The 26020-nt window shown below is 40.3% G+C and overlaps 1 protein-coding gene across 9 annotated transcripts in view; it reads right to left on the minus strand.

Annotated features, from left to right (window-relative positions):
- The window catches only part of MECOM (MDS1 and EVI1 complex locus), a 679763-nt gene that overhangs the window by 52891 nt on the left and 600852 nt on the right, over window positions 1-26020 (minus strand). For 6 of the 9 annotated variants that reach the window (XM_074190863.1, XM_074190862.1, XM_074190865.1 and 3 more), the window contains exon 3: window positions 17852-17986. In XM_074190863.1, coding sequence (XP_074046964.1) covers window positions 17852-17986 — 135 coding nt within the window. The other 3 variants (XM_074190868.1, XM_074190870.1, XM_074190869.1) reach the window with 3 other exon arrangements.

The following is a 26020-nucleotide window of genomic DNA, read 5'->3' on the forward strand; positions in this document are numbered from 1 at the left end:
GTCTAGCTAAAGGCAGATAGCTCTGCCTTCTCCTTTTTCCCTTTTTCTTTGATATTCCTTATATGCAAGTAAGCAGGTTTGATAAATGGAAGTTGTGTGACTTATGAAAGGCAGCGAGATGGAAGGGCAAAAACAATGGGATGAAGTCAGTAGATTCTAGTTTTGGATCTGGTGGAAGCTAGCTAATAGTGGGACCTGGCCTCAATGACACAATGCATAAATTCAGGGCCTGGTCCAGTGGAACATTCTTTCCAATTACTATGGAGGAGGTCAAGAATTTCAGTGTTACCTGACTCTAAAACCTATGCTTCATGGTAGTTACTGGAAGAAAGAGCAGAAGACAATGTCTAACTTACTGATGCGAATAGGACCACCTACCTGAGACTGCCATACCTTTGAGAACTCCAAGGACCATTGGAAAAAGCAATACTAACATTCTCGTTTTCTTTTTACACCATCTGAGGGAGACCTTGAAAAGATGGACTGTTTTTCTTTTTATTAACTGTAGTCTTAGTCTATTATCCGATAATAGACACTTAATAAAGATTGCTGACCTACTGATACAATCTAAGAATTCAACTTGAAGTGATTTGGATGCAGAAGATTTGCCACTCATCAAAAGGGAAAATATTGGGGACAATATTACTGTAAAAATGACATTGTAGACCAGGAGAGTCAATCGGTGGACAGCTAGATGACATAACGGATAGGGTGCTGAGAAAGGAGTCAGGAAGTTCTGAATTCAAATCCAACCTCAGGCACTTACTAGCTGTGTAGTTTTGAACAAGTCATTAAACCCCAGTTTGTTTCAATTTCCTGATCCGTGAAACAGAGATGATAATAATAATAATAATAATATCACCTACCATAGAGGATTAAAGTGCAGCTCAAATGAGATAATAATTATATAAAGCATTTGGTACATAACTAAGATCCTTGATGAGCATTATATAAATGTAAACTATGGTGACATTATTAATAGTATCAGAATCTACACTGTTATAAACATAGAAGTCAAAAGACCCAGCTTCCCTTTTTATTATGAAACACTGGTCAAAATATCACTCTGAGGCTGAAGTGCTTTTTCTGTAAAACTGAAATAATGTCCTAGCTAGCTCCTTCACAGGGCTGTTAACAAATCTTCTGAGAAGTATGTTATAATAAGTAATGTTCTAAATAATGAGCACTAAATGAATAAACGATAATAAATCTATAAGTAAAAGTCTAAGTTTTAGTACTGACAATATAGTTGAGATGGAGAGTTTATAGGAAGATCTCCAAACTCCAAACGTATTAGTAATAATAAATAAATGAATCTTGAGTGCCCCTAATATATTCATATTTACTTATTTAAAATCTATATTTATATAACTACAAAGATTTTGTGTACTATAAAGCAGAAACAAATTAAGAAGGATGAATTAAAGATGAAGCATTATTTTAGAAACACTATTATATTAACAGAACAAAACTCATTTTGCTTTCAAGAAAATATTAAATTGATAGTAGTAAGCTTAGTAGAAGTAATGGAATTGAATAAGATTTGTGATCTTTCACAATCCTGGTTCAAACCTTGGCAAGGCGACAATTTGACAATTTAGTTCTAGATTTATTTTAATATTTGGTTTCACCAACTGCGACAACTGAAAAGTTTATTTTGCAAATGCAGAGATACAAAGAAAAGCAAAGATATCATTAGTGACTCTTATTAATTTGCAATAGCATTCACCAATCGTGCAAAAATGTTTTTGTTGAAATCCAACTAGTAAATTCCTAATAACCTGATGCTGATCACTTCTTACAAATACAATAAAATATTTTGCATTTTCATATGTTATGACAAATGAGTTTAAAATTCATTTAAATACTTTGTTTAGAAAATTTTAATACAGACTAGAAAAGTCTGTTTCTAAGTTAATTGTACAAATGTGAGTGGGGCAAGGGAAGAGGGAGTTGGTTGATTGGTTGTTTTTTTTTTTATAGTTGATCCATGTACATTCATTTCAGCAACTGAGAGAGGAAGTCCAGGAGTGGAAGGGGGTCAATAATACCCAACAGTGTGAAGAGGATTGGGAGAAGTCTATCCTCTATGGCAATCTAAAGATTGTTGGTGATTTTCCTAAAACAACAGCAGCTAAATTAAGAGTCAAGGATAAAGAAAAGACTAATCCACTGGACGATGGGAAAGATGGTAGTGCCTTTGACAGAAATGGAGTGAAAAATGCAATGCAATGCAATGAAGATTTCATCCAATGCATGACTCTTCATCCTATGCAACTCCCTCAAGGGGACCTTGTTCTTATAAGTGATCCCTCTGAAAGCAAACCTCTCCTACCCTGAAGGGGTGCATAGAACAGTCCTGAATTAATGTGGGGGGAAGATGTAGGGCTACAGAGTGAGGGAGTTTGGGTAGATGTAAGGTTGTAACTGCTCTACACTGTGACAGTTGGTGGAAGGAGGAGAGAAGTGGTGAACTAGAATGAGTGAAGGTTGTAGACAGCCTCGCAATTTTTTTTTAAATAGGGAGAATGGGATGCAACCCATTTCTCACTCACTAACCACACAAGCCTTTGTATTATATCACAGGACTGAAGCACCCTACCTTGATGATCATTACTCTACATGAGAAAGTTATAAATGGGGCACACACGCGCACACACACACACACACACACAGAGTAAGATAAAAGAAAAAGTCACAAAGTTTTGAAGAACCTACTTAAACCTCTAGGTGATCACAAGCCCATTTTCTATCTCTGTCCTCCTGAAAAACTTCATAATCCTATCTAAAAGAGAACTGACTTCACAATATTACAGATTTCCTAATGATCAATTAATAACTGCCTACTATGCTACGTCCCAGAGCTACAAGGACAAATTCAAAACATTCAAACCCTGCCCAGAAGGAAATGCCATTCTGCTAAGGGATATACAAAGACATCCCAGGAGGTAGTGAATGCAGATAATGTGAGGTGGAAGAAGCACTTACAATCAAAAGCCTGTTAAACTGAATTCGAAATTAATTGCAAAACATAAATAATACCCTGAAACATAAGAATATGCCGCTTTGTTCCAGTAGGTGGCCCTAAAACCCAATTGTTTAGTTTCTACTAGCCCTGACATATACATTCTCATTCCATCTCTCTCTCTCTCACACACACACACACACACACACACACACAAAATGCACACACACAAATCTAAAAAATGCCATAAAGATGAATATTTCCTCTGATTAGTTTTTCATTTCCCCATCTTCAAATAATCTGATTAATTCACTGAACCTCAGATCGATCTCTCTCTCTCTCTCTCTCTCTCTCTCTCTCTCTCTCTCACACACACACACACACACACACACACACACACACACACAAAACACACCAAAAGTCAAACTAGGATCACTGTTGGTGAGACGAGTGTTCACAAGAGTCTCTTATTTGGAGGACTCTGTACTACTATCCCTATAAAAATATTATTAAAAAAACAAACCCGTGAGCTTGACAGAAAAGATAGGGAGAATACATTCCTATCCCTTTTCCTTGTCTAGTCTGTCCTCACAGAAGACTGGTCAAAGAGTCATGGCAGGGAGGGGAGCTGATGTGTGTGTGTGTGTTTTATCAAATGTGTGTTTACTTTTTTGTTGTGTTCTTTATCTTTCAGTTAAAGGCTTCTAAAGGACCATGTTTCATTCTGGAATCCTATTTCCCCTTAGAAAACAATGGACTTCTCTCAACAATTTGAATCACCTCGACTTTTTTGGCATCTCTCAAAGGTTTAACTTATTAGCTTCCTTTCCAACAACATGTTGACATTTGAATTGTGACATATTAGAACTCTGCAGTGGCTTCTCGGAAACATCGAGGTTAAAGAGACAATACCCTCCAAGACAGTAAAATCTTGCAATCATCTCTGTCGGGGACTGCTGCCTTGACATGCATACCAGAAAGTCTTAAAGGAGTGTTATGATATCATGCCTTCTCTCTACTGCCATATGAATAAGCGTCTCCTTCCGTCTCCTTTTAGTTTTGTCCAATCCCGTGTGAAAATCATGTTGGATACAGTCTAAGTAGGGGAGATAAAGACAAGTCTCCTTATTGAGACATGAATAAGTCTCATAAGGAAGGATTACCAGATTTTTAAGGCTAAGGCAAAGAATATGTGTATATAAAATACACAACATATATAAATCAATACATAAAAACACAATTGCAGAGAGGAGAGACAGCAAGAGAGACAGATAGATAAGACGTAGAGGACAGACAGACAGGATAGACTAGACAGACTGCAGGTATGGCTTTGATGACAGTCTTATTTCCTTGGAGGTAAAAGGTGACATTCCAGGAAGTGGAGAAAAAAACAGATCTAACTTTGGGGTGGTTTGTTTTTTTTTTTTTTTGTGTGTGTGTGTGTTTTTTTTCAATTTTAAGTGAATTTTTATGGGTACTTTTTTAAAAAGCTTGAAAAGAACTGGCAAGAACTGGCCGTGTTAAGGGCAGGTTCAGAGCAGTCTTCCCCACATAGTTAAATGAAAGTACCTCCAAGGCCCCTCCAAAGCACCCTTGGGTTAGACCTTTGAAGGGAGCCCCTGTCATCTCTGACCTCTGGGGGGAACCACTTAGAGCTAATGAGATAAAAGAACTTAGTTTTTTCTTCCCAAATTAAGTCTCCAAGGCATATTTTAAACATACGAGTCTGAAAAGGGATTCATATAAATCTCATTTGCTTTCTAGAAAGAGTGGCCAAGAACTGGGGGAAGTGGTGGTCTAAATCAGGCCAAGATTATAATCTGTTGCCTCAAAACAACCTCACAGGATATTGCAAATATCAGATTTATAGAAATCAAGTCTTATACAAAATAGAATTTTTTCCTGAATTTATATCATAAACCCTCTTTCGTTTTTCTTTCAATAAGAAATAGAATATGATAGAGAAACAAAGTATTTTAGCTTAAAATGAATCCATTTACATTTGTTGATATTACATGTATTTGTGAACATAGAAACCATTTATGAAAACTGGCAATTGTTTCTTTAAAATGGAACACGAAGAAAACCAAAAACAACACAAATTTCCCCTTGTCACAAAGTTCTTTCCGGCTGTATATCAGACAGCCAAGCAACAATGTGATTCAGGCCACAGAACCAGAACTGAAATGTTACCTGTATCATTGTCTAGTCTTTGTTTTTATAGGGGGAAAAAACACAACTAGTGTCAGAAACAATCTTAAAGACAGCTAAAAGAGTTAAGAATTCTCTCATCAATGGTTTTAAATGAGAAAAGATAACAGGACTCTCTCCTTTTCCCCTACAAATAAAGGGGGATCCAATATCCTAAAGATAACACATTTTTTTTATAAATTGATAATCACTAGAAAAAAGCTACTGTTACCTTTCTTCTGAAGATTTATTTTTTTAAAAAATTGTCTTATATTGGTAGAGAACTTCACCATTTCTAAAGTGTTTCACATATATGAATTATCTCATTTGCTCTTAATAATTCTGTGATATAGATAATGCTGCTTATTCCCATTTTGCAGATAGTAAAATTGAGGCTCAGATAAGTGACTCAGATTGCCGAAGATTACACATATATTAAGTGACAAAACCCATACGTCTAAGAAGAATTAAGAGAAACCTAGCTATTTCAGAAGAATGATCCTTTTCAAATGATGAGACTATGAGACTGGGGGAATTAACTAAGCCCTGGGTAGAGATGATTATTGAACAAATACTTTTTAGAAGTCCCTGTAATTTTCCAAATGGGCACTTTACTGATTTCTGTGGGGTTTTCTATCCAGTCATCTAACTTAAAAAGGCTCAAAGATGAAATGGTAGGAGCACCATGATGGTTTCTACAGGTCTCTGGGGGTTCAAAAGAGGTATCTCTCTCTCTCTCTGTTTCATTCAGGTCCAAAAAAAGGAAAACGGTCCACTGGTAAGAATCTGGCTCTCTCTCTCTCTCTCTCTCTCTCTCTCTCTCTCTCTCTCTCTCTCATATATATATATATATATAAAACACTCACACACCACATCCTTATGCGAAGGAATTAGTCGTATTTCTACAACAACATTTAATAATAACATTATAAAATGCATTTAAATCTCATATTTATATAATTCCCAGGGAGATATATGATAAGAAAAGAATGATCAATTCTGAAGCAAAGATAGGACTGCCCCACCTTTACCATTATTTCCTTATTGATATACTGCAGAGCTGGGCACAATATCAGCATCGCTGCCTAACTGTAAGATCATTGAATGGTTTTCAATCAAGTCTGTCAACTCCAAATGTTCTTGAAATGACAAATGTTGTTAAAATTGGAAAAATAATACTAAAATAATAATGAAGAGTAAGATTCTATGTGGCAATTTGTCCTAGAGCTAAACACTATATCCATACAAAAACACCTATGTTAAATTATATTTTAATTCTACTAAATTATAGACAAAATGATGGAGTGGATAGAGCAAAGAAGTCCTGGCTTCCAGTCTTGCCCCACCACAAACCATCAGGGATGGCCACCAACAAGTCACTCAACATGTCAATGCCTAACACAAGACAGAGGTAGGTTACCCATCTACAAAAGAAGAAAAAAATTGAACAGCACTGTGCCTTTTTAAATAAAGCACAATTTAGTATAATTGAATTATAATAAAGTATAGGTGGTATAGTACATTATTATAATTTGTTATATATTACATCTTGTTATACGAATGTCATGTTGTATACATTATATTGTATTATATCATGTTCTATTAATCATCATACCACATCATGTCATATATTATATAATATGTAGAGTTCTGGATTTGGAGTCTAGAAGTCTAAATTCAAATAAGACCTCTGATGCTTACTAGCTAGTTAACTTCTAGCTAGCTCGTTAACTGGCTAGTTAACTCAGTTTTGTCAACTACAAAAAGGCTGGAATGGAAATGCCTAAAAAAAATTAAAATGTCATAATGAGAATATTAGTAAAGTGAATTGCGAACCTTAGAGTAAATGCTCTTGTTAAAATAAAGACTATGCTATAAATAGATAAAAAAAACTGGCCTCAAAGACAGGAAGACCAGATTGTGTAACCCTGGAGAGGTCACTTAACCTTTTTAATACTCCAGTAAGATTATAAGTTGCCCCCCCAAACAAAATTGTGCTAATAAACATTGACAAAGTCAGTCTCCCCTATGCTAAAATAATTGAAAGTTTAGCATTTATTCCTCTAATGACAGTACTTATACATAATTTTCTTTTAATCAAATCCTGAAACTACTCCCCAGAATATTCATGGAGCCTGGACATCAAGTGTCAATTTTTATTCAAAAACAGAAAAACCCACTAGTTTGATATTCTGAAAAAAATCGAGTTGGGGAGTAACTCCATTCCCCTTTCCTCTCAAAAGAAAAAAGAAAAATAAAAGAAATCGTTGCTGAAATTGAATTTGAGTTACCATGCAGTATTATTTATAATTTTTAATGCAGATGTATTTTTTCTTATCCAATCTTCCCTATTAATCAAAAAATACCATTACAATATTTTATGTTACACAAATACATACACATATACACACAGAATAAACATGTCAGGACTTCTTTCTTGGTTTTGAATTTGGGGATAGAGGATCATAACATATTAAGTGAAAAATTACAAACTTCTAAACAATCTTCCAGGAAAGCTCATCAGACCTGGATTTTACATTCAGTCAAATTACTGTTTCCTACTCAGAGTCTATGGTTTTACCAAATCCTCCTACCCAGTCATAATGCTACTACCTGCTCTGTGAATGATAAGAAACATGGCAGAGATGGGGAGAGGGGTGGGAAAGAGGACCCTTACTCCACCATTTTTTGTTCCTTAATTTCAGGAACTCTCTGGCCCGCCTCTGTGGATAGCTTAGATCAGTCTACAGGATAGCATACTGAACCAGAAAAGGGAGAAGAAGAAAAAAAGTCAGCAAAGCAAAGGGGGAAAAAAAAAAAGAAAACATCTCTTGACTTTTAAACAGATGAACAAGGGCTCATTGTTTTGAATCCCAGTTTACTTTTCCTGGTAAGGCACTGGAAGTTTTATTTATGCTTAATAGACTGCATTTGGCATGTCTAAAGATGACAGAAGCGTGAATTATGAATGACCTTCAACCTATTCAGGAAGTTGTAATAATTGAAATAATAGCAAAATGCACTCCCTGTGAAATCTGCTTTGGGAGACAGACAACTCCTCCAGTCTGTGGATCCTGTGGGTCATTCTGGAGTTGCCCGATGGTCTCTGGCCCTTCCAGGAAAGTCCATGATGTTTGGGCCAAGGGTTCCATTGGCTAAACATCCTTCCACTGACCGCTCTAAGGTCTGGCACTGGAATCAGAGAAAGATGCCATCAGGGAGCAAAAGACCCCAGTCGGGACATAGCGATGGCTTCCAGAGTAGAGTTGACCACAGCTGTCGGCCTGGGCCAGGATGTTCAGCTGTGTCTCGGGACAGCCTGCGCATCTGCCGGAGATACGTTTAAGAGAGCTGGGTCTGGCGTGAGGGCCACCAAAGGGCAAGGAGTCGGTTACATTTGCTGAACCTCCTCATTTCCTCTTTCTTTCTGCTACTTTGTTGCTAGGGGATGAATCAGTAGGTATGGGAGGGATACATTGGAAAATGAAGGAGATGAAAAATTAAGGTTTCAATCAAAATCAGATTTTTTTTTAATGTACAGAAGCCATATCCTGGTATTCCATATTGCCACTTGAGGACAATATTCTAACCTTATCTGAGTACAGAATGACAGGAACATTATATCATTATGGCAGAAATAAAACTTAGGAATTTAGAGAATAGCCAGGGAGGGAAGTGGAAGAGAGGGGAGAGAAGCAGGGGAAGGCAGGAGGTCAAATCCCATCTCAGACACTCACTAGTTGTGTAGCCCAGGTACGTCACCCCTCTGATCATCAGCTTCCTCATCTATGAAATGGGGACAATAGTTTCCAAGGTTACTCTTAAAATGAAATAATCCATGTAAAAGATTCTTCAAATCTTAAAGTATCATATTATTGTTATAGCATCTTTTAAAACAATTTGAGCTCACTCATCTTTATCCTTATAATTGGAAGGCACAGATTTTATTACTTTTTTTAACAGATGAAGAAACTGAGGTTCAGAGATTTTACCAAAGTCTCACAGTTAGTAAGTGTTGGAGTTGAGATTTGAAATTAGGTTTCCACATGCAAAGACAAGTATTAATTCTACATCAACAGGCTAAATGTGGGAAAATAATCTAATGCCGGAAAACAGCGACATAATACATTAATCATGTCTCAAAAGTGCAACGTGGAACCACAGATACTCTCAGATCATGTTAAAATCCACTTTGGCCTTACACACACAAATACGCCCATCCTGGGCCTTAGAAACATTCCAATTGCCTATGACCCCCTTAGCCTCTTTTTAATTTTCTGCACAGAGAATCAAAAACGCTTCCCAGATGATTCTGTTTCTAGTTGGAATGGTTGGCCAGCTCCCTTCTTTGGCGCCATCCCTGCTGACTGGGCAGCAAAAGAGGCCAATGATCAGGCAGAAGTATATATATGAAATGTCATAGATTTGTTTAAAAATGATGGGAAGACCCTAAATATGTTCTGGGGCTCTTCACTCAACTCAAAATGTGCATCCATATCATTTGGACTTTCAAACTTGGGAATTTCTCAGAGAACTAGGCAGTGGTGCAGAGTCTAAATCCTCTTCAGACACATATTAGTTTATGTGACCCTGGACAAGTCACTTAAGGCTCAGTTTCCTCAACTGTCAAATGGAGATGATAATAACCTTAGCACCTACCTCCCAGGATCATTGAGAGAATTGAGAAAAATAGAGAAAATAAGTGTACAGTGCTTTAAGCTACATATTATTACTATGAGCGTTACAAGCCTTAAAGTATTATGGAAATGCTAGCTATAATCATTAAAGACATTGGAAGCATTTATGTATCTTGCATATTAGAAATGAATGAAAAGTGAATATCTGAAATAAGGGGTTCTTCCCCTAGGTCCATGGATAAATCTCATAAAGTTCTATGAATCCGAACAGGGAAAATAAATTGTGTGCTGATTTTCACTAACCTCTACCTGAATTTTTTTTCATCCTTCAATTAATAAAAACTTTCCTCTCGAAAGAGAGCCCTAGATTTTACTGGACTACTAAAGGCAAGGAGGAGGTTCCAAGACATACAAAAAGTTAAGAATCTTTGTCCTAGATTTTTCTCACATGAATGATGATCAGGATATTCTTTTGAAGAGAGTTTCTAGAATGTAAGATCCTGGAGGACAGGAGCTGGTTAGTTTTTGGTCTTTGTATAGCAGTCCCTGCACAGGAAGAGTTCTTTAGGATTGTTGACTATAATCTAACCCAACCCTGCTTATTTTAGACATAAGGAAACTAAAATGATTTGCCCAATGTCACACAAGTAATGAATCTCAGAGTCAGAACCTCTAACTCCATTTCCATGCTCTTCCCACAATTCTGGACCAAAGTTATTACTTCCTGAAAATATATTCTGATAACTCCTCACATCTGACATCTGATAATAAAGGCCATAGACCAGTAGGGTGGACTGGATGCTTCTGGATTTGACAGCAGGAGGAACACAGTTCAAATCTCACCTCTGACATGTGCAACCTTAGACAAATAATCTTTCAGCCTCTGCCTCTTCACCTGTAAAATGGGGATAATCGTAGCCACAGAACCTACCTTTGTTTCCTTGAAGGCACTCTATAAATAGTAGATTTTGCTATAAATGGCAAGATGGCCCAGTGGATAGAGAGCTGGAACAACCTAGATCCAAAATCATTTAACTCTTCAATGACACAGACATCTCCTTACAACTCTAAGGGACTGAGAAGATGTCCATCTACATGAGTAGAATTTGGGAATTTCATAGGTCCATGAAATAACAGATCTGATTTTGTAAAAGGAAGATATAATCTGGTCATAAGCAGTGGGCCCTCTGGCCTCCGAGACAGGACAACCAAGACACAGGTACCACCTCTAACACATTCTTGTCCCTAAGGCCCTGAGAAAATCACTGTCAATGAAGAACTGCTGCTCATCTATTGCGGGAGGAGCTTTCTTACCAGGAGCTCTCAATCCAGAAGAATGCAAAGATCTTGGCCCAAAATAATGACAACAATGACCATTAGGTTATTTAAAATCAAACATGGTAAAATGTTGTCCTCTAAATATAATACATGATTTCAGCAATAAAGGCCAGGGCTTTCACCTCTTTTACAAAAGTTGAGCCCTTCCCTTCAATCAACCATCCCAGGCTATGTCCCTAGAGAAAGATGCCAGTACTATGGTGTGTGTGCCCTGCCCCTCCTAGACAGTATGCAAGCTCAGTGTTCCTGGGGGTGTTGCCAAGGACCTCCTTTTGAGTGATGATTTGTGACTGTTGTCATTTCTTTAACAAGAACCACACCGCCTGTCAAAACTTCTCTTCTTCCAGTGAGAAGGAGAAGATCTTCTCCCAAAATAAGACCAGGAAGCCAGAATGAAGGTTGGTCCTTCAGTCCTGCCAACTTGCACAATCTTCAGCAAAGTGTAACTTTGATATAAAAGTGGAACTTTCCTTAAAAGCCAAGAAAACCAAATGTTCCAAACTAATAATAATTCAGACATCAAACAAGCTTGCATAAAGTGAGGCGAAAAGGAAGATAGCAAGGAAGAGGAACTTTGTAAATAACCCAACAGACCTCTGGAAATAAATACTAATAAAAGCATTTGGAAAAAGAAAAGAAGAAAAAAAAAAGTGGGTGGGGGAAGGGGGAAGACCGCCTACAAACTACATCTCCCATTAGCAGATGACTAAACCAGCACGGCTAGCTTGAGCAAATTTCATTTATTAAAATATGTAGAAAAGCAGAATATTTCACTAAAAAGCCAAAGAAAATAACCTGATAATTGAGCCCGTAATCAGCTTACAGTAATAATACAGCTCTAGGGTTACAGCAATCCGATAGAACCCAGCTAATTGACATGGACTTAGGAGGCCAGGGAAAGTGAGGCTGCCAATCTAGCCAAGACAGTCCCGGAAGCAGTTAAAAGTTTATAAGGTAAATCACCCACTAGAATAATGCCTGTTCCAAACTGAATCCCCGACAGGATCTTGCTGCCATTCATAAACCACAAGGGAGCTGGCAGAATCCACCGAGTGAATTACAACCTTGCTTTCTCTCTAGGGGCATCCATTATGTTATATATTACTGCCCAAAAATATACATCCAGTATTAGATAATCTCTCATCAACAAATTTCTTTTTATGCAGAACAGAGCAGCCTACTTGTCTCATTGTGCTGACTGAATACCAGCTGTCAAGTCTGCTTAAAAATAAAAAGAGAGAAAGACTTATCACTTTTCTACATGGCAAGATTTGCAAATGGCTTAGGTTTCTGAAAACCGTCTTCTAGGTACAGGTCTTGTCAAGACAAGCCGGGGTGTTGAATTCAAGAGTAGTTCATTTCTAATATATAGGATACAGATGTGGATCCAATGAGATTTTGGAAAACTCAAATCATCCTATTTACTGGCAGGGGGTAAGTCAAGCTTGGGTTAAATCTAGAGAACAGAAATAAATTAAGACCAAGCACACCCTATAGATCAAAATAAAAATTCAAATAATTATTCACACATCTTCCTGTAATGGTTCACTTCGGTTTATCTTGATTCTACCTAATTTGTATGTAACTGTTTGCATTTGCTCTTTCCCATTAGACTGAGCTCCTTGAAGGAAAGGGTTGTCCTTTGCCTTTCTCTGTATCCCCCCATATAGTAGGTGATTAATAGATACTTGTTGCCTTCCCACTTGACACCATGAACGATCAACATTGTCTCTCGTTGGAAGACCTTCTGGGTCTCAACACTCACTTGGTAAGTCCACAGTGCTTTGGTCATGGATGGACAACTTCATATAAAAGTTCTAACATGGGGAAAGAGAAATGAGAGTGCATAAAACATACTCTATGCCCATGGGTAGCAAGTATGGGTAAGTTCATAAGATCATAGATCAAGAATTATTAACTTTAGATACCATGTGACTCCCCTAATTTCATAAATCAAGAAACTGAGGCCCAGGGTAGTTTCCTAGTTCCCCAACTGTTAGCATCTTCAAACCTGAGATTGCCTTCCATCTACTCTGTATAAATTGAATGTATGTAGTTATTCACCATTATCTCCCTCAATAGAAGTACCTTGAAATACAGGGGATTTTTTTTTTTGCCTTTGATTGTACACACCAAGGAACACAGTGACTGGCTTAACACATGCATGCCAGTACATTGGTCAGTAAGTGACCAGTCCAAAGTCATAACAACAAAAAAGAGAGACAAGACCAAGATTCTGAAATCTGCATCAGAGTCCTTTAAGACAAAGAGATATTTACTGCTATTTAAAGCATGAATTTACAATTGATCACATGCATCGAGTCTAAATCATGTAAAAATACCCAAATGAAAAGTGGAAAAATACAATTCAACAAATGCCAATTTTCTAATTATGGACAAGGTCCTGAGGATTCAGGGAAAATAAAAGAATGAAAGAGAGAAAGAAACACCCCATCCTCCACCCCACTGTGAAGTTTATATTCCACTGATAGGAAAAATAACATGGATAAATAAAAAAATAATTTTAAATTTAAATTTATCAGCAAATCATGTTGATGTTCAGTGTACATAATCCCAAACAGTAAAATCTTACATGATGGAGAACGAATTGCCAAATGACAAACGAATCACTTTTCCCCTTTTCATCTAAACTATCAGTATCCCAAAGCTGGAGGCTAAAAGGAGTTTTTATAAGGAGTTCTGAGTTTAAATCCGATCTCAGATACTTATTTGCCATGTGACCTTGGGCAATTTGATCAGCTCCATCTACCTTGGTTTTCTCATTCCTAAAATGGGAAGAATAACGATAGTACCTATTTCTAAAGATTACTGGGGAAATAGAAAAAATAGGAAGCTATATGGAAAGCAATTTGTAAACCTAAGCGGTCTAGATAAATGTTAACTATTATTATTAATAATTATCAGAGTTGTTATTATTAGATTGTCTTCTTGACCTCCATATTTTACATTTCTCAGTGACAACCAAGACATCTGGGAGCATTGAAAGTTATCTGGTAATTAATAACCAAAACAATATGAATCTTGGAAAATCAATCTTTTGGGAATGGGCGAATTCTGAGATTTAAAAACTACGGCATAGTAGCTCTACAGAGTTCCTCATAAACTAGAGAGAAAACTTTAAACTAAAATGAGTGCTTTGAGCATAAACAATACCGACTACAAAAAAAGTCTAGTATTTTATAGCATGAGAATGATTGTGGTCTCAATTTACCCGTGTATATGACGTGGCCTTTTTTTAAAAGATGAATTGCCTCTGTTATTACTATATTTTCAGTGGAGAATAAGGCTATCAGTCAAAATCTGTTCTTTCCTAGAAATTATAGCTTGGTTGGGTGATACCAATACTTTCAGCATTTCTAACTCTAAAAACACAACTCCAATAATTTTCAAAAATCAAATGAAACGGAGTTCTAAAAATAATAAACTGGGGCCTTTCATGTAAGCAGAGTTAAAAAACAAAGCTGCCAGAAATTTCACACTTGCCAGTTTAAAAAAAAATCAAATAATGGTGACAGGACTCTTAGCAGCCCAATGGAGACTATCCATTGAGAAAACAAACCCATCTGAAATTAACTACTCGTGGAATGCTATTCTCCAGTTAATTCTATATGCTTTGTGCTTATGAGACACTCAGAAAGATAATGCGACGAGGCGACGGAGAAGTCTTATATTAACTCTATTTGAAAATAACAACCAAAAAAATTACCCTGCCTATAAAAACAACTCCACCCCCAATCAAATGAAATAGGAGTTATGGCCAACATACATGTTTTGACTTTATTCTCTTATCGAGCTGTTCATCTCAACAAGCTCCTTTTTATAATTTTTAAAATACTCCTTGCCTTTACAAAAAATTAATCTAAATCGTCGAAATGTGATCTCAAACATAAGAATGAGGGGCTGTAAGGAAAGAGGGATCAGGATGGGAGGAAGTCCCTTACCCTCCTCCCCCCCCAAAAAAAAATGTCTGAGATACTTTGTTTTTTAAGTGTTTTTTCTTTCTTTCTTTCTTTCTTTTTTTTTTTGTTAAATGTCCCACTTAACACACCGACTAAATTATAGTCGAGAGACCAAGACTTATCTGGAAATCCTGCCTTTAGAAGTCTAGGGTTCATACCTGTCTTTCAGGCTCACATGTTCAATCTAAGGATCAGAGTACAGACAAATAATCTTTCCCATTTCAGGTAAAGGGCTATGTTTGCTTGTGAATTTTACAGGTGAGTTAAAGTAATTAGTGGTTAACAACCCCTCCTGATCAAGTGTCTCTGTCCATGCCTCAGTGGTAAATAATATCACACACAATGGGGGTGTGCATCAGGTGATGAGTTATGCTTATTCACCACTTGGCAGGTTCTGTTCCTCATGGAGAACAGAGAACCAACGGCTATGGGGAACCCACAGAATCAATCCTTTTATTCTCTCACTTAGGCCAACATTTACAATATCAAAGTTGGACCGGACCTTCTGGTCTTACAGGCTTTCTTAACGGACGAGAGATACACACACATACTCATGCACACCCACCATGCTGTAGAGCTAACCAGATGTGACTGCCTGTACATGTGGCCATGGGAGGTGGGGGGCGACCCACACATCTGCTTTTGTTGTTTATGGATACACTTACTGGACCATGTAATGTCAACTTTACAATTAGGTCACTTGATATACATTCTCTTGCCCTGCATAGCTCTGGCCCCAGCTAAAGGCAAGAGTTAAAGAGTACTTTCGAGAATATTAGCTCTAGGATCTGAAGGAGCCCACCTAAAAGGGGGTTTTATCTTTTCCTGATGAAGCATTTCATGCTGCACACTATTTCAGATAGCAGGCAGAAGGTATTCATTGTTGTTAGAACAACTGGTGTGTTTTCTAGACAAGAATAGACTTTTAAACATGCCCTTCAAAGGGTAAAAAAAAAAATCAAATTGTGAAATTATCGAGGCAATGACAATACTGTTCATAATGAGGATCAAGAGATGCTACTCTCTACCACCTCCCTCCAAATCTTCAATGAATTAAAATAAACCTGAGCATAGCTTTCAAAGCAAAAATGGGGCTTTATTAATAAGAATAAAACAAAATGTACCAAGATTTTCCTTCTCACAGCTACATAATCCTGATTGAGGACACAGTTATGTGTGCAGACAGTTTTCTGTTATCAGTAAATATATGATCAAAGTTTCGATTATTTCATTGTCTGAATGCCTTTTAAATTCCTTTATTATTTTGAATTTTGAATTTTTTAAAAGTAACACAAAATACATCCTTTCCCTGTGCCAGACCCATCACCTTTACATTTAAAGTAACAGTCATTAACTATCTGTCAATAATGACATTAATTTATAATATTGACTTAATGAGGTTTCTATTCACACACAACCTATGGTGACACTGTGAATGATTCAATTTCCTAATAGAACCTTACAACTTGTTTTTTACAACAAAAAGAAAAATGAGTTCTCTAACTAATATGACTCTTTAAATATATGTTCACTTGGGTAAAATCTCATTGTTAGTATTTAATTTTCCATTTTAGCTCCTATTCCCATAGAGTTAAGATCAGGAAAAAAAAACACCCAAAAGCTGATGAACTAGAATCCCCAAAGCATGAGTTTCTCAATGATGCTTCAAATCTAGGTTTAGAGTCTATTAAAATGTATATAGGCATTGCCACTTAATGACTTTCTATGTGGAACACCACATAAGAGATCTCCCTCCCCCAGGTTGGTTTATTTAAAGCAAATTTGCCCAGGTAACCATTTCAAGCTAATCTCTGAAGCTGACTCTAACTTGGGTAACCATTGAGTTAAAACCAATAAATGATCCTTCATTGGATACAAGCTAAGCTACCAATGTGACTAAATAAAGCACAAATGAACAGGAAGACCACCTGGTCCTGGGGAGATGGGGAGGGGGAAGTGTTGGCTGTACTGAGCAGCAGCCTTCATAACAACTTAACCAAGTGAGGATCGCCTTTCAGCTTCCCTACTTCAGTCATTGCTATTGAAGTAAGCCTGCCTATACGATCCTTCAAAGCTTTTGAAAGCACAAGAAAACCAAGCATTCCAATTCAACCAGGAAGGACGAACTTTTGTCCTCCTCTCCCCCCCCCCTACAAACAAACACACACACACACACACACACACACACACACACACAGACTCCATTTTAACTAAACTCCAAGAAAAATGCAAAATGTCAGCTAGTCCTGCATTCTTTTTTTTTTTTAACAAGAAGATACGAAAAGGTAAAATGACATTCTATACACAGCTCAAACTTCTCCCCATCTCTCATACTGTTGCATAGAACAAATGTAAAGTTTCTTTGTTAGCAACTCTAATTTTCTCATCAGGCCACCCTGGATTAGTTAAAATCCTTGATGAGTTAAAAGCCTTATGATGGTTCCTCTGTGGGATGACAGAAGGGAGGAAAATATGATCGGCAACAAATTACACAATTTGAAATGCCTCGTGATAACCCCATTAAAACAGAATAGGAGAAATGAAGTAAGATGCTCCTAACAGCACCATAAATAATATTCCAAACAACTCCAAAAACTGGTTTGATTCTGCATATGCCGACCCTACCTCTTGCTCCTTGAATAGAACAGCCAACAGGCCACAAGGGTCTATATACTATGGCTCACTGTTATTTTTGTTCTTCAGGCTCTCAGACAAAGTCCAGAAAAGTATTTACAACATACCTGATCATTTATCTGGCATGCAACGAGGTTGTGCTGTTCATAGCATCCAGCGAACTTGACGTACTTGAGCCAGCTCCCGACATCTGGTTGACTGGCATCTATGTAGTATTTCACATTGCAAAACTCATCTAATATCTAGGAAGAAGAAAAGGGGGATGATCAATCTTTCCGTTGCCATCCTAACACATTGCCCAAAATATAAATCATGGAACTCTAAATGAGGAAATGGCTAATTACTTAAAGACATTTCATTGAAATGTATGTTTCTCCAGTGAGTCTTTTACTGGGAGAGGGAGGGGGGAGAAGTGTTAGACTAAAATCGAATACAGGAGGAATAAATCTGAATAATGGTAACATAATATGTTGGCTTTAAAAAAAACCAGAGCACTTGATAATCATTACTAAAAATGTATCCATTTTTCAAAGCCCTGATTCCCTTATTATGCATGAATAAGTGGCAATGTCTTAAAGACAATTTATTCTATCTATTTGGTTTTATACAAATAATATTGACCAATACCCATTAAGATAATGTCTCTTAAATAAACCATCAATTTTCCAGGTTTATATGTTCTTATCATGGAAATGTAGATCTTCAAATTGCTTGTAATTTGAATTGACTCAATTAAATAAAGTTTAGAGTAAATGTTATTAATCTCCTTTCAATAGTCTGCTCTCCCTCATCACACAACAGTTAGATCATACCCTTAATTGAAACAAATTACAGGATTTGACTAATAAGAAGCTTGTATGCCAAATTAAAAAAAAAGAAAGAAAGAAAGAAAGAAAAAGAAAGGAAAAATCTTGTAAACACTCATCCAAAACATGGCAATAACACAAACTAAGAAATGGTTCCAATTATGCAGATAATAAACAAATACAAATTATAAGCAAATGAAAACCGGTTATATGAAAATTCCATCAAACATTACTAATACTATATAACTGGATGCAATGATTTATTCTTCATTCCTGTTTCTCTGGCCTATACTAGACAGTGAATAATATTGTTTGCACTAAGAAAAATAAAATCAACTACAGTAAAATTTTTAGTATTTTTTTTAGTCTTTAGAGCATGTTATTCTATTTTTTTCTAATAAGCACATTATTTTTAAATTTTATAAAAGTAAATGTTTTAGTACTCCTGGTGTTTTGAGTGGATGAATATGAATTCTGGCCATGTATACCCAAGAGTTCATACAAACTTGAGGAAGTTTCTTATCAAATACTAAACAACACAGTCTAGATCTTAAATTAATTAATTAAAAGAAAGTGAACGAGAGGGAGAGATATAAAGAAACGCTGAAAGTTTAAAGTATATTTATCTAGCCCTAAAACTGCTCTGCCTAGAATTCAGGTAATCACCCAAAAGCAGCTCCAGGTCATTAACTCACCACAGACTTCAAGGGGATAAACCCCAAGTTTAGAGGGAAACAGATACTAAGAGTGAGGCTTTGACCAAAAGGCAATTAAAAAGAAATGAATGGTCAAAAAAAATTATTTTCCCCTCAAACACAAGAGTTTGGTTAGTCCCTTCTTTAAAAAAAAAAAAGGAAAGAAAGAAAAGAAAAAAGGAAAAAAAAAGATGACTTACAGTTTCTTCTGTATACTTCTATCTATATAAAATTAGATTTTTAAAAGATACAAACTTAAGAACTATTTTCCTAAGTCCAAATAAATGAATCTCCAGGGTAATTTAGGGTGTTTCTAGCTAGCTTTCAAATGTCACTTAAATAGCAGCACCAATGAATATTCTGAAATAGTCACCGATATTGTGTTAGGGGGTAGGTTTTTGTTTGGGGGAGGAGGGGCTAGCTACCCTGGATATACATTTTTCCCAGAAATCGTGAATTAGTGTCTCACGACGGAAATAGACCCAAGTCAATGAAATGCAGGAGTTACATTTTCTATCTTCCGGGAAAGATGGAAAATCGTGGGTAATTTCAAAGTCAGAAAGGCTCAGGCCACTTCAATTTCAAGCGATTATTATCATCCCCCCCTTTTTTTTTCTTTACAGAGGGGAGAGGTCTCACATACATTTCACATTAAAAAAAATCCTACGTGTAATTTTATTCTGTGTTAACATGATTGCCATTGCCAGTCGATAGCAAATGAAGAAGCAGTTCCATTTTACTGAACGCCTTTACGAATATCTCAGAACAAGGATTCTTATTTTTTTTTCCCTGAGCATTTTCCCCCAACAAATGACTTTCCGCGCCTCACTCTCCCTCCTCCAAGACTTAAGACTTAACTTTTCCAGAAACTTTTTTCCCCCTCGCCCTGTGAATGATTAACTTTGGGCTCGCTAGCTCTGCACCGGTCTCCCCAATGTTTTAAGAGTCTAGCAAATCTGGAAGTAAAACAAATGAAAATAACAATTCAGCGGCGATTAATTCATTTCATCCACCACCACCACACTCCGGGGTGGAGGAAAGCTGTCATCCTCCGAGGAGTTTTTAAAATCATCGTCATCCACATCATCATTCCTTTAGAAAGGTTTGGGAGAAAGGCCCCTTTTCCAGATAAGAGAGGGGGAGAGGGGACAGAAGTGGGGAGAGGGGGGTCCCTACGATCTCGCCCGCGGGTCCGAGAGTAACTTTTTTTGCGCGACGTATTCGATCTTGGAAGGGCAAGGCTGCAACTTGGGAAGGTAGAACTTGGCCGGAGAGAGCTCCCGAGGAGCAAGGTTGGTGCCAGGAGTTCTGAGTGTTGGCAGCCACACCTTGCAGGGCTCAGATGCAGGCACACGAGTGTGCGCGCCCCTCACACACACACACACACACACAAGCGGGCATCTGGGGTGGGGGTGGGAGAGGGAGGGAAAAAAGAAGGGAAGGAGAGAGGGAGGGAGAGAGAGAAGCAGAGGCAGCAAGCCACGGGGAGACAGACAACCCACCCTGCCCCAGAGACCGGCCGGGCTGCAGGGCACTAGTCGAGGCCGCCTTCAGAAGGAGGAACAAGGAAATCGGCAGCCTTAGCAACGTAGATAAGCGCAGGGGCTGCCCGGAGACTTGGAGAAGAAGACAGAAAAGAGGGGAGGAGGGAGAGAGAGAGAGGAAGGGGGGAGGAGGAGGAAGGAGAGGAGGAGGAGGAGGAGGAGGAGGGAAGGAGGGGGAGAATGTCAGAAGTTAGCAAACTGCACCCCGGGAAGATTTGGTTTTGTCTTGGGTTTTTTTTTAAATAAGAAAGTCGGATCTCTTACCTTAACATGCCTAAGGACTCAACTGCCAGCAATTACAAAAAAAAAAAGGCAATCACAGGAGAATAAAGTACTAGCAATAATGAGCCGATCTTTGTGGGTCGGTGGTGAGCAGCGTTTGGCGATGAAAGCAATCACTCCCCGGCCTCCACGCGGGTCCCTGTGGCGGACTCAGGGGCCGCCGGCCCGGACCACGCGATCCCGGAGCTGGATCATCGGGCAACTATGTATCTCTCTCTTTTTTGGTAACGATTCCAAGTGCAGTCTCGGCTCTCCCCTCCGCTTCGCGGGAGGGGGAGGGGTGATCGGGCTGCAGGCGGGGGGGGGGTGGGATTGGGAGGGTTTTTTCCCTCCTGGCTCCCCCCTCCCCTCCTAAGAGCAGCTCCTTGTGGCTCCCATCACCTCCTTCTTTTCTCACTTTCTCCGGCGCTTATCAGCCCGATGTGTAATGAAAGTTATCTGAGAACCCCTCAACTTCCACCTCGCTCTCCGCTAGTTACAAAAAAATAATAAAAACACGAGAAGGGGGGGCAGGAAGGAGGAGGAGGAGAGGGGGTGCCGGAGCCTTTGGAAAGACGGGGTGGGGGGCGGAGGAGACGGAAGTGAGACACCCCGGCTTTCCCCCCCTCTCGCGCTCCCTCACCGCCCGGCCCGGCGCTCAGCTTCCATTTCGTGGACTGTCCCTTTAAAGAGGATCTGCTCGGCCATCCAGAAAGAGGAGGGCGAGGGAGCCGGCGGCGACCCCGGCCCAGCCCGAGGCGACCCCGGCCCAGCCCGAGGGATCGGAAGCCGCGCCGGGCTCCCCGGGCAGTCTTCAGTAAATTTTTAAAGTGACAGCAGCCTCCTCTGGCGGGAGAGGTCACAAAGAGGTCGCCGAGACAGCAGTCCTCTAGGGGCAGGCTGATTATGGATGCACCCGGGCCCCGAAAGGGGGGAAAGCAAAGAAAAGCGGGTCCTTCTGGTCCGGGGAGACAGCCAATGGGGAGACCCGGAGGAGTCCCCTCCGCGGGGCGAGCTCGCCTGGTTCAGTGTCCGCCAGAGTACAAGTGTCTGTGTGTGTCTGTGTGTGTCTGTGTGTGTGTGTGCTGTGTGTCTGTGTGTGTCTGTGTGTGTGTGTGTGTGTGCTGTGTGTGTGTCTGTATGTGTGTGCTGTGTGTGTGTGTGTGTGTGTCTGGGATGGGGGTGAACTGGGGGCGGTGGTCACAGAAGGGGGGAGGAAAGGCTTTACCTTGGGGGGGGGATGGAAGATGGGTGTGTACAGAAAGGGGGGAGGGGAGGATGAGTCTGTGGGCGGCTGAGCTTCCTCTCATTTGGGAAAAATCCTCACTTAGGGAAAAATCCGGATTGCCGAGCTCCCGGAGCCAACGGCGTGGGCTAAATGAGAGCAAAACCCAAGTTGGCGGTGGGGGCGGCCCGTTTGCCCGAGTCCGCCGCCAAAGCGCCCATCTGCCCTCTTGGCCCTTTCTGGCTCCCAACAAGCAGCGCCTGGTGCATGATGTTTCTTTCTAAAGTAAACTCTAACCACAACAAAAGGAAATCAGAAGTCGCTTTTCGTGAAATAAACTAAAAGAAACCTTTAAGCCGTTCGGGGAGGCTGACAAGAGGACGCGGTAAAGGATTGGGCCAGTTGTGTTTGATGCTCTAAAAGCAGAAGGCCGTTCCTCAACCAACTGAGGCTGTTCAGTCTCCTCCTTGGCTGTCTTCTGCCATGGCCACGGTGCGTGGGCGGAAGTGCCCCTCGCCCGTGTCCACTTAAGTCCACTAATGTCTCTGACCGCAACTTTCCCGGAGTCTCCTTGGAATAAATGACATTGTGTAAAGGGCTTTCGAGTTTGCCTCAGTGTACACTTGGGGAGAGCAGGAAACAGAAAAACTCACGGGTAAAAAGCTACAGAATTTGAAATTCACAAATGCGTTGGTAAGATTCAGGGAAACGAGGAAAGCCCATCTCTTCCCTGCACTTAGAGGAAAAACGGAAAGATACCAAGTGGCTCAATAAATGCTTTTTTTTTCCCAATGGGGGGGAGGCGAGCACAACTTTATCTTTTATGGCAAGGGCCACCCACTTATATTTTCGTGTGATTGTGTGTATGTGTGTGTGTATGTGTGTGTGTGTGTGCAATAGCTCCAAACCGAAATGTCGATTTACAAAATATGAATAATCAAACGGAGGCGGAGGGGAAAGGCAGTGACAAGAGATGGAGATTAATTCGTTTCAGTGGCCAGTTATCTGTGACATTGAACTGTTATTTCAGATAATGGCTATTGTTCAGGGGAAACTCGCACAGCAGTGCTAGGTAGCGCAGGAAAAATCCTTTGTAAATAACCTCCAACCTGGTCCGAGGTTCCCAGAGAGTCTGGCGCTTGAGAACCTCGAAGAGCCCCCGGTTTGCTGGCCATTGATTTCCTGCCCTTCCTCAACTTGTCCATTGTTGGAGGCTTTTTTTTAATTTAGCCATAAATTGGACCAGCTCGAGCTATGAGCTGTTCTATTTTCTTCCTGTCAGGATGAGGGATTTGTTTTATGATGCATTGTGTATTAAATACAAGTAATCTGGGGAACCGATTGCTTTCGACGGCGCGGCCTGATCAGGGGTCCTGATAACTGCGCCCCGCCCCCCCAACAAAGCGGACCTGAAAGGGAGGAAATGTTGGTGGGTAAACAAAGGCTTTGGGGCGGCCATAGCAGAGCCTGCCCACGTCCAAATTTCATGGAAAAGAAAAGAGCCCCCCCCCACCCCCCACCCTCTCCCAGCTATTAGCGTTAGGACTAGCCTTGGGTTTGCTATGGGGATGGAGGGGAAGGCTGAGAAGACATACAATGGCTGCAGTTTCGAGCGCCGGCCGGCAGATGGCGGTGTGACCTGAACTAACGGGAAGCCCGGGAGGACCTGGCAGGAGCTGCCCAGGCTGCCCAGGCTGCCCGGGGCCGGAGGACCCCGCTGCCTCTCCAGGTAGGGGGCCCTCGGGGAGGCAGCGGAGGCCGGGACCCCGGCCCCCCGCCCTGGACCTTGCTCCCTCTACACCCCCCCCCCCAGGAGGACCCTTTCTATGCAATTCCGCAGAGACGCAGGGAAACCGCCGCAAGAGTGGCCTGGCCCCCCCCACACCCCATTTTGGGCAGATTTGACGGCCAGCTTCCAGAAAGCATCCAAACCCTTTCTCCGGCAGCCGGATCTGCAGGGACTGTTTCCAAGCATCCTTCCCTCCCATCCTGCCCCAAGGCACACAGAGCCTTTCTGCGCCCCCTCAGACCTGGACCACGGGGCACCAGCACTTATCTGAAGCCAGAAGGCTTTTGAATGGGTTGGGGGGGGGTCAGTTGGATTTTCCAGCTGCAGAGAATGAAGGAAGAGGAAGAAGACCTCTCCAGCAAAGGAGAGAAAACCTGGTCTCCCTTCCCTCTTCTCTTCTGTTGCTTGGTTGCCTCTACTCGTCTGTAGCAATAGATTTTTCAGTGCCTTCGTTACCACCTCAATGGCCATATTTCAAAGAATCATATTTTGGGAGTTGCAAGGAACCTTCGAGATAGTCTAAAAAACAGGGCTTTCTTCTTTTAACTTTTTAATGCCCTTTGGAAGCCTGCGGAACCCCCTTCTCAGAAGGATGGTTTTTAACTGCCTAAAATAAACGGCTTACTATTTCAAAGACAACGAGAGCTTAGAGAAAAGAAAGAATTTTTCATATTTTCCCTCGTGATATCTATACGTGGGTCTAGGGAGAGGGATGCCGGGGGCAGGGATCCCGGATCTGGGCGATTTGTGGATGAGGAAACTGAGTTCAGAAAAGGGAATTAATTGGCTTGCCCCAAGGTCACATAGGTATAATGGGCAGAGCCCCAGCATTAAACCTAGATAAATAAATAGCGGTTTGAAGCAAAGCCCCCATTCTTCTGATTGGCCTGGAACCCCTTGAGAAGTCGAAGTAACCCCCTTTACGGCTGAAAGAAGCGTCTGGTCATTTTGTAATAAGTGCCCTTTATGGAGGAGATAGGGAGTCACTGAGCCAAGTCAGCTCATCAGAAAGGAGAGGGGAAGGAAAGTATTTGGGGGTTCTTCCCCCCCTTTCCTTGCTTCCCCCTCCCTCCCCTTCCCCAGGAGGGCAACTTTCTTTTCCAGTTAGCTTGCTTTTCATTAGAAGGTTTCTAAAACAATAAATAAATACAAGGAGCCAAATACCACCATCAATTCCCTCTATTCCTTGGGATTTCTGGTGAAATCTGTTTACGGTAGTTCCCAGTTACAAATTAATCTAGAAAAGCTGCTGTCTAACGGCAGTAATCAGTCACATGCTTGCTTTGCGGTGTTTAGCCCTGCCCTTGAAATGGGCTGTTAAAAACAATGCTTTTACTATAATCTCAACCCAGATTTAATTCGCAAAAGAAGTATCAAGGCAGATAATCTCCATATTAAGGGGACGGAACATGAGGACAAACTGTAACCCGTGAACAGACTTTTGGAACTCACAAAATAAGGAGGATCTCTCTCTCTCTCTCTCTCTTTATAATAGAGAGAGAGAGAGAGAGAGAGAGAGAGAGAGAGAGAGAGAGAGAGAGAACCATTTTTCTTGAATGCTTCAAAAGGTATGATTAGTTTTCTCCTAGTAAGCAGGCGATGATCATCCTATTCATTCTCATTTACAATGAAAGCCATCTCAGAACTGCAAGACAAGGAGATCAGAGGCTTCAGTTTGAGTGTGAGCTGATATATTCACTGGGAGCTGTAAAGATCCCCTCTTTGGCTGATGGCAGGGGTGGGGTGGGAGAGGTTAATGTGTTTGCTTCCTGGTTTGAAAAGGGCATAAACCCTCCTCGGGCCCTTTCCTTCCTTCCCCCACCCCCTCCCTGACCCCCCCCCCCCACAAGCTGCCTGAACCGGGGGATCTTTAAGAGGCCCCAAGATTTCTAATAAGGCCACTTGGTCTGCCTTCATTTCCCCATTGTTTATTTAAAATAAGTCAATATATTAGTT

This window comes from Macrotis lagotis, chromosome 6 (assembly GCF_037893015.1).
Source record: "Macrotis lagotis isolate mMagLag1 chromosome 6, bilby.v1.9.chrom.fasta, whole genome shotgun sequence".
Classification (NCBI taxonomy): Eukaryota; Metazoa; Chordata; class Mammalia; order Peramelemorphia; family Peramelidae; genus Macrotis; species Macrotis lagotis.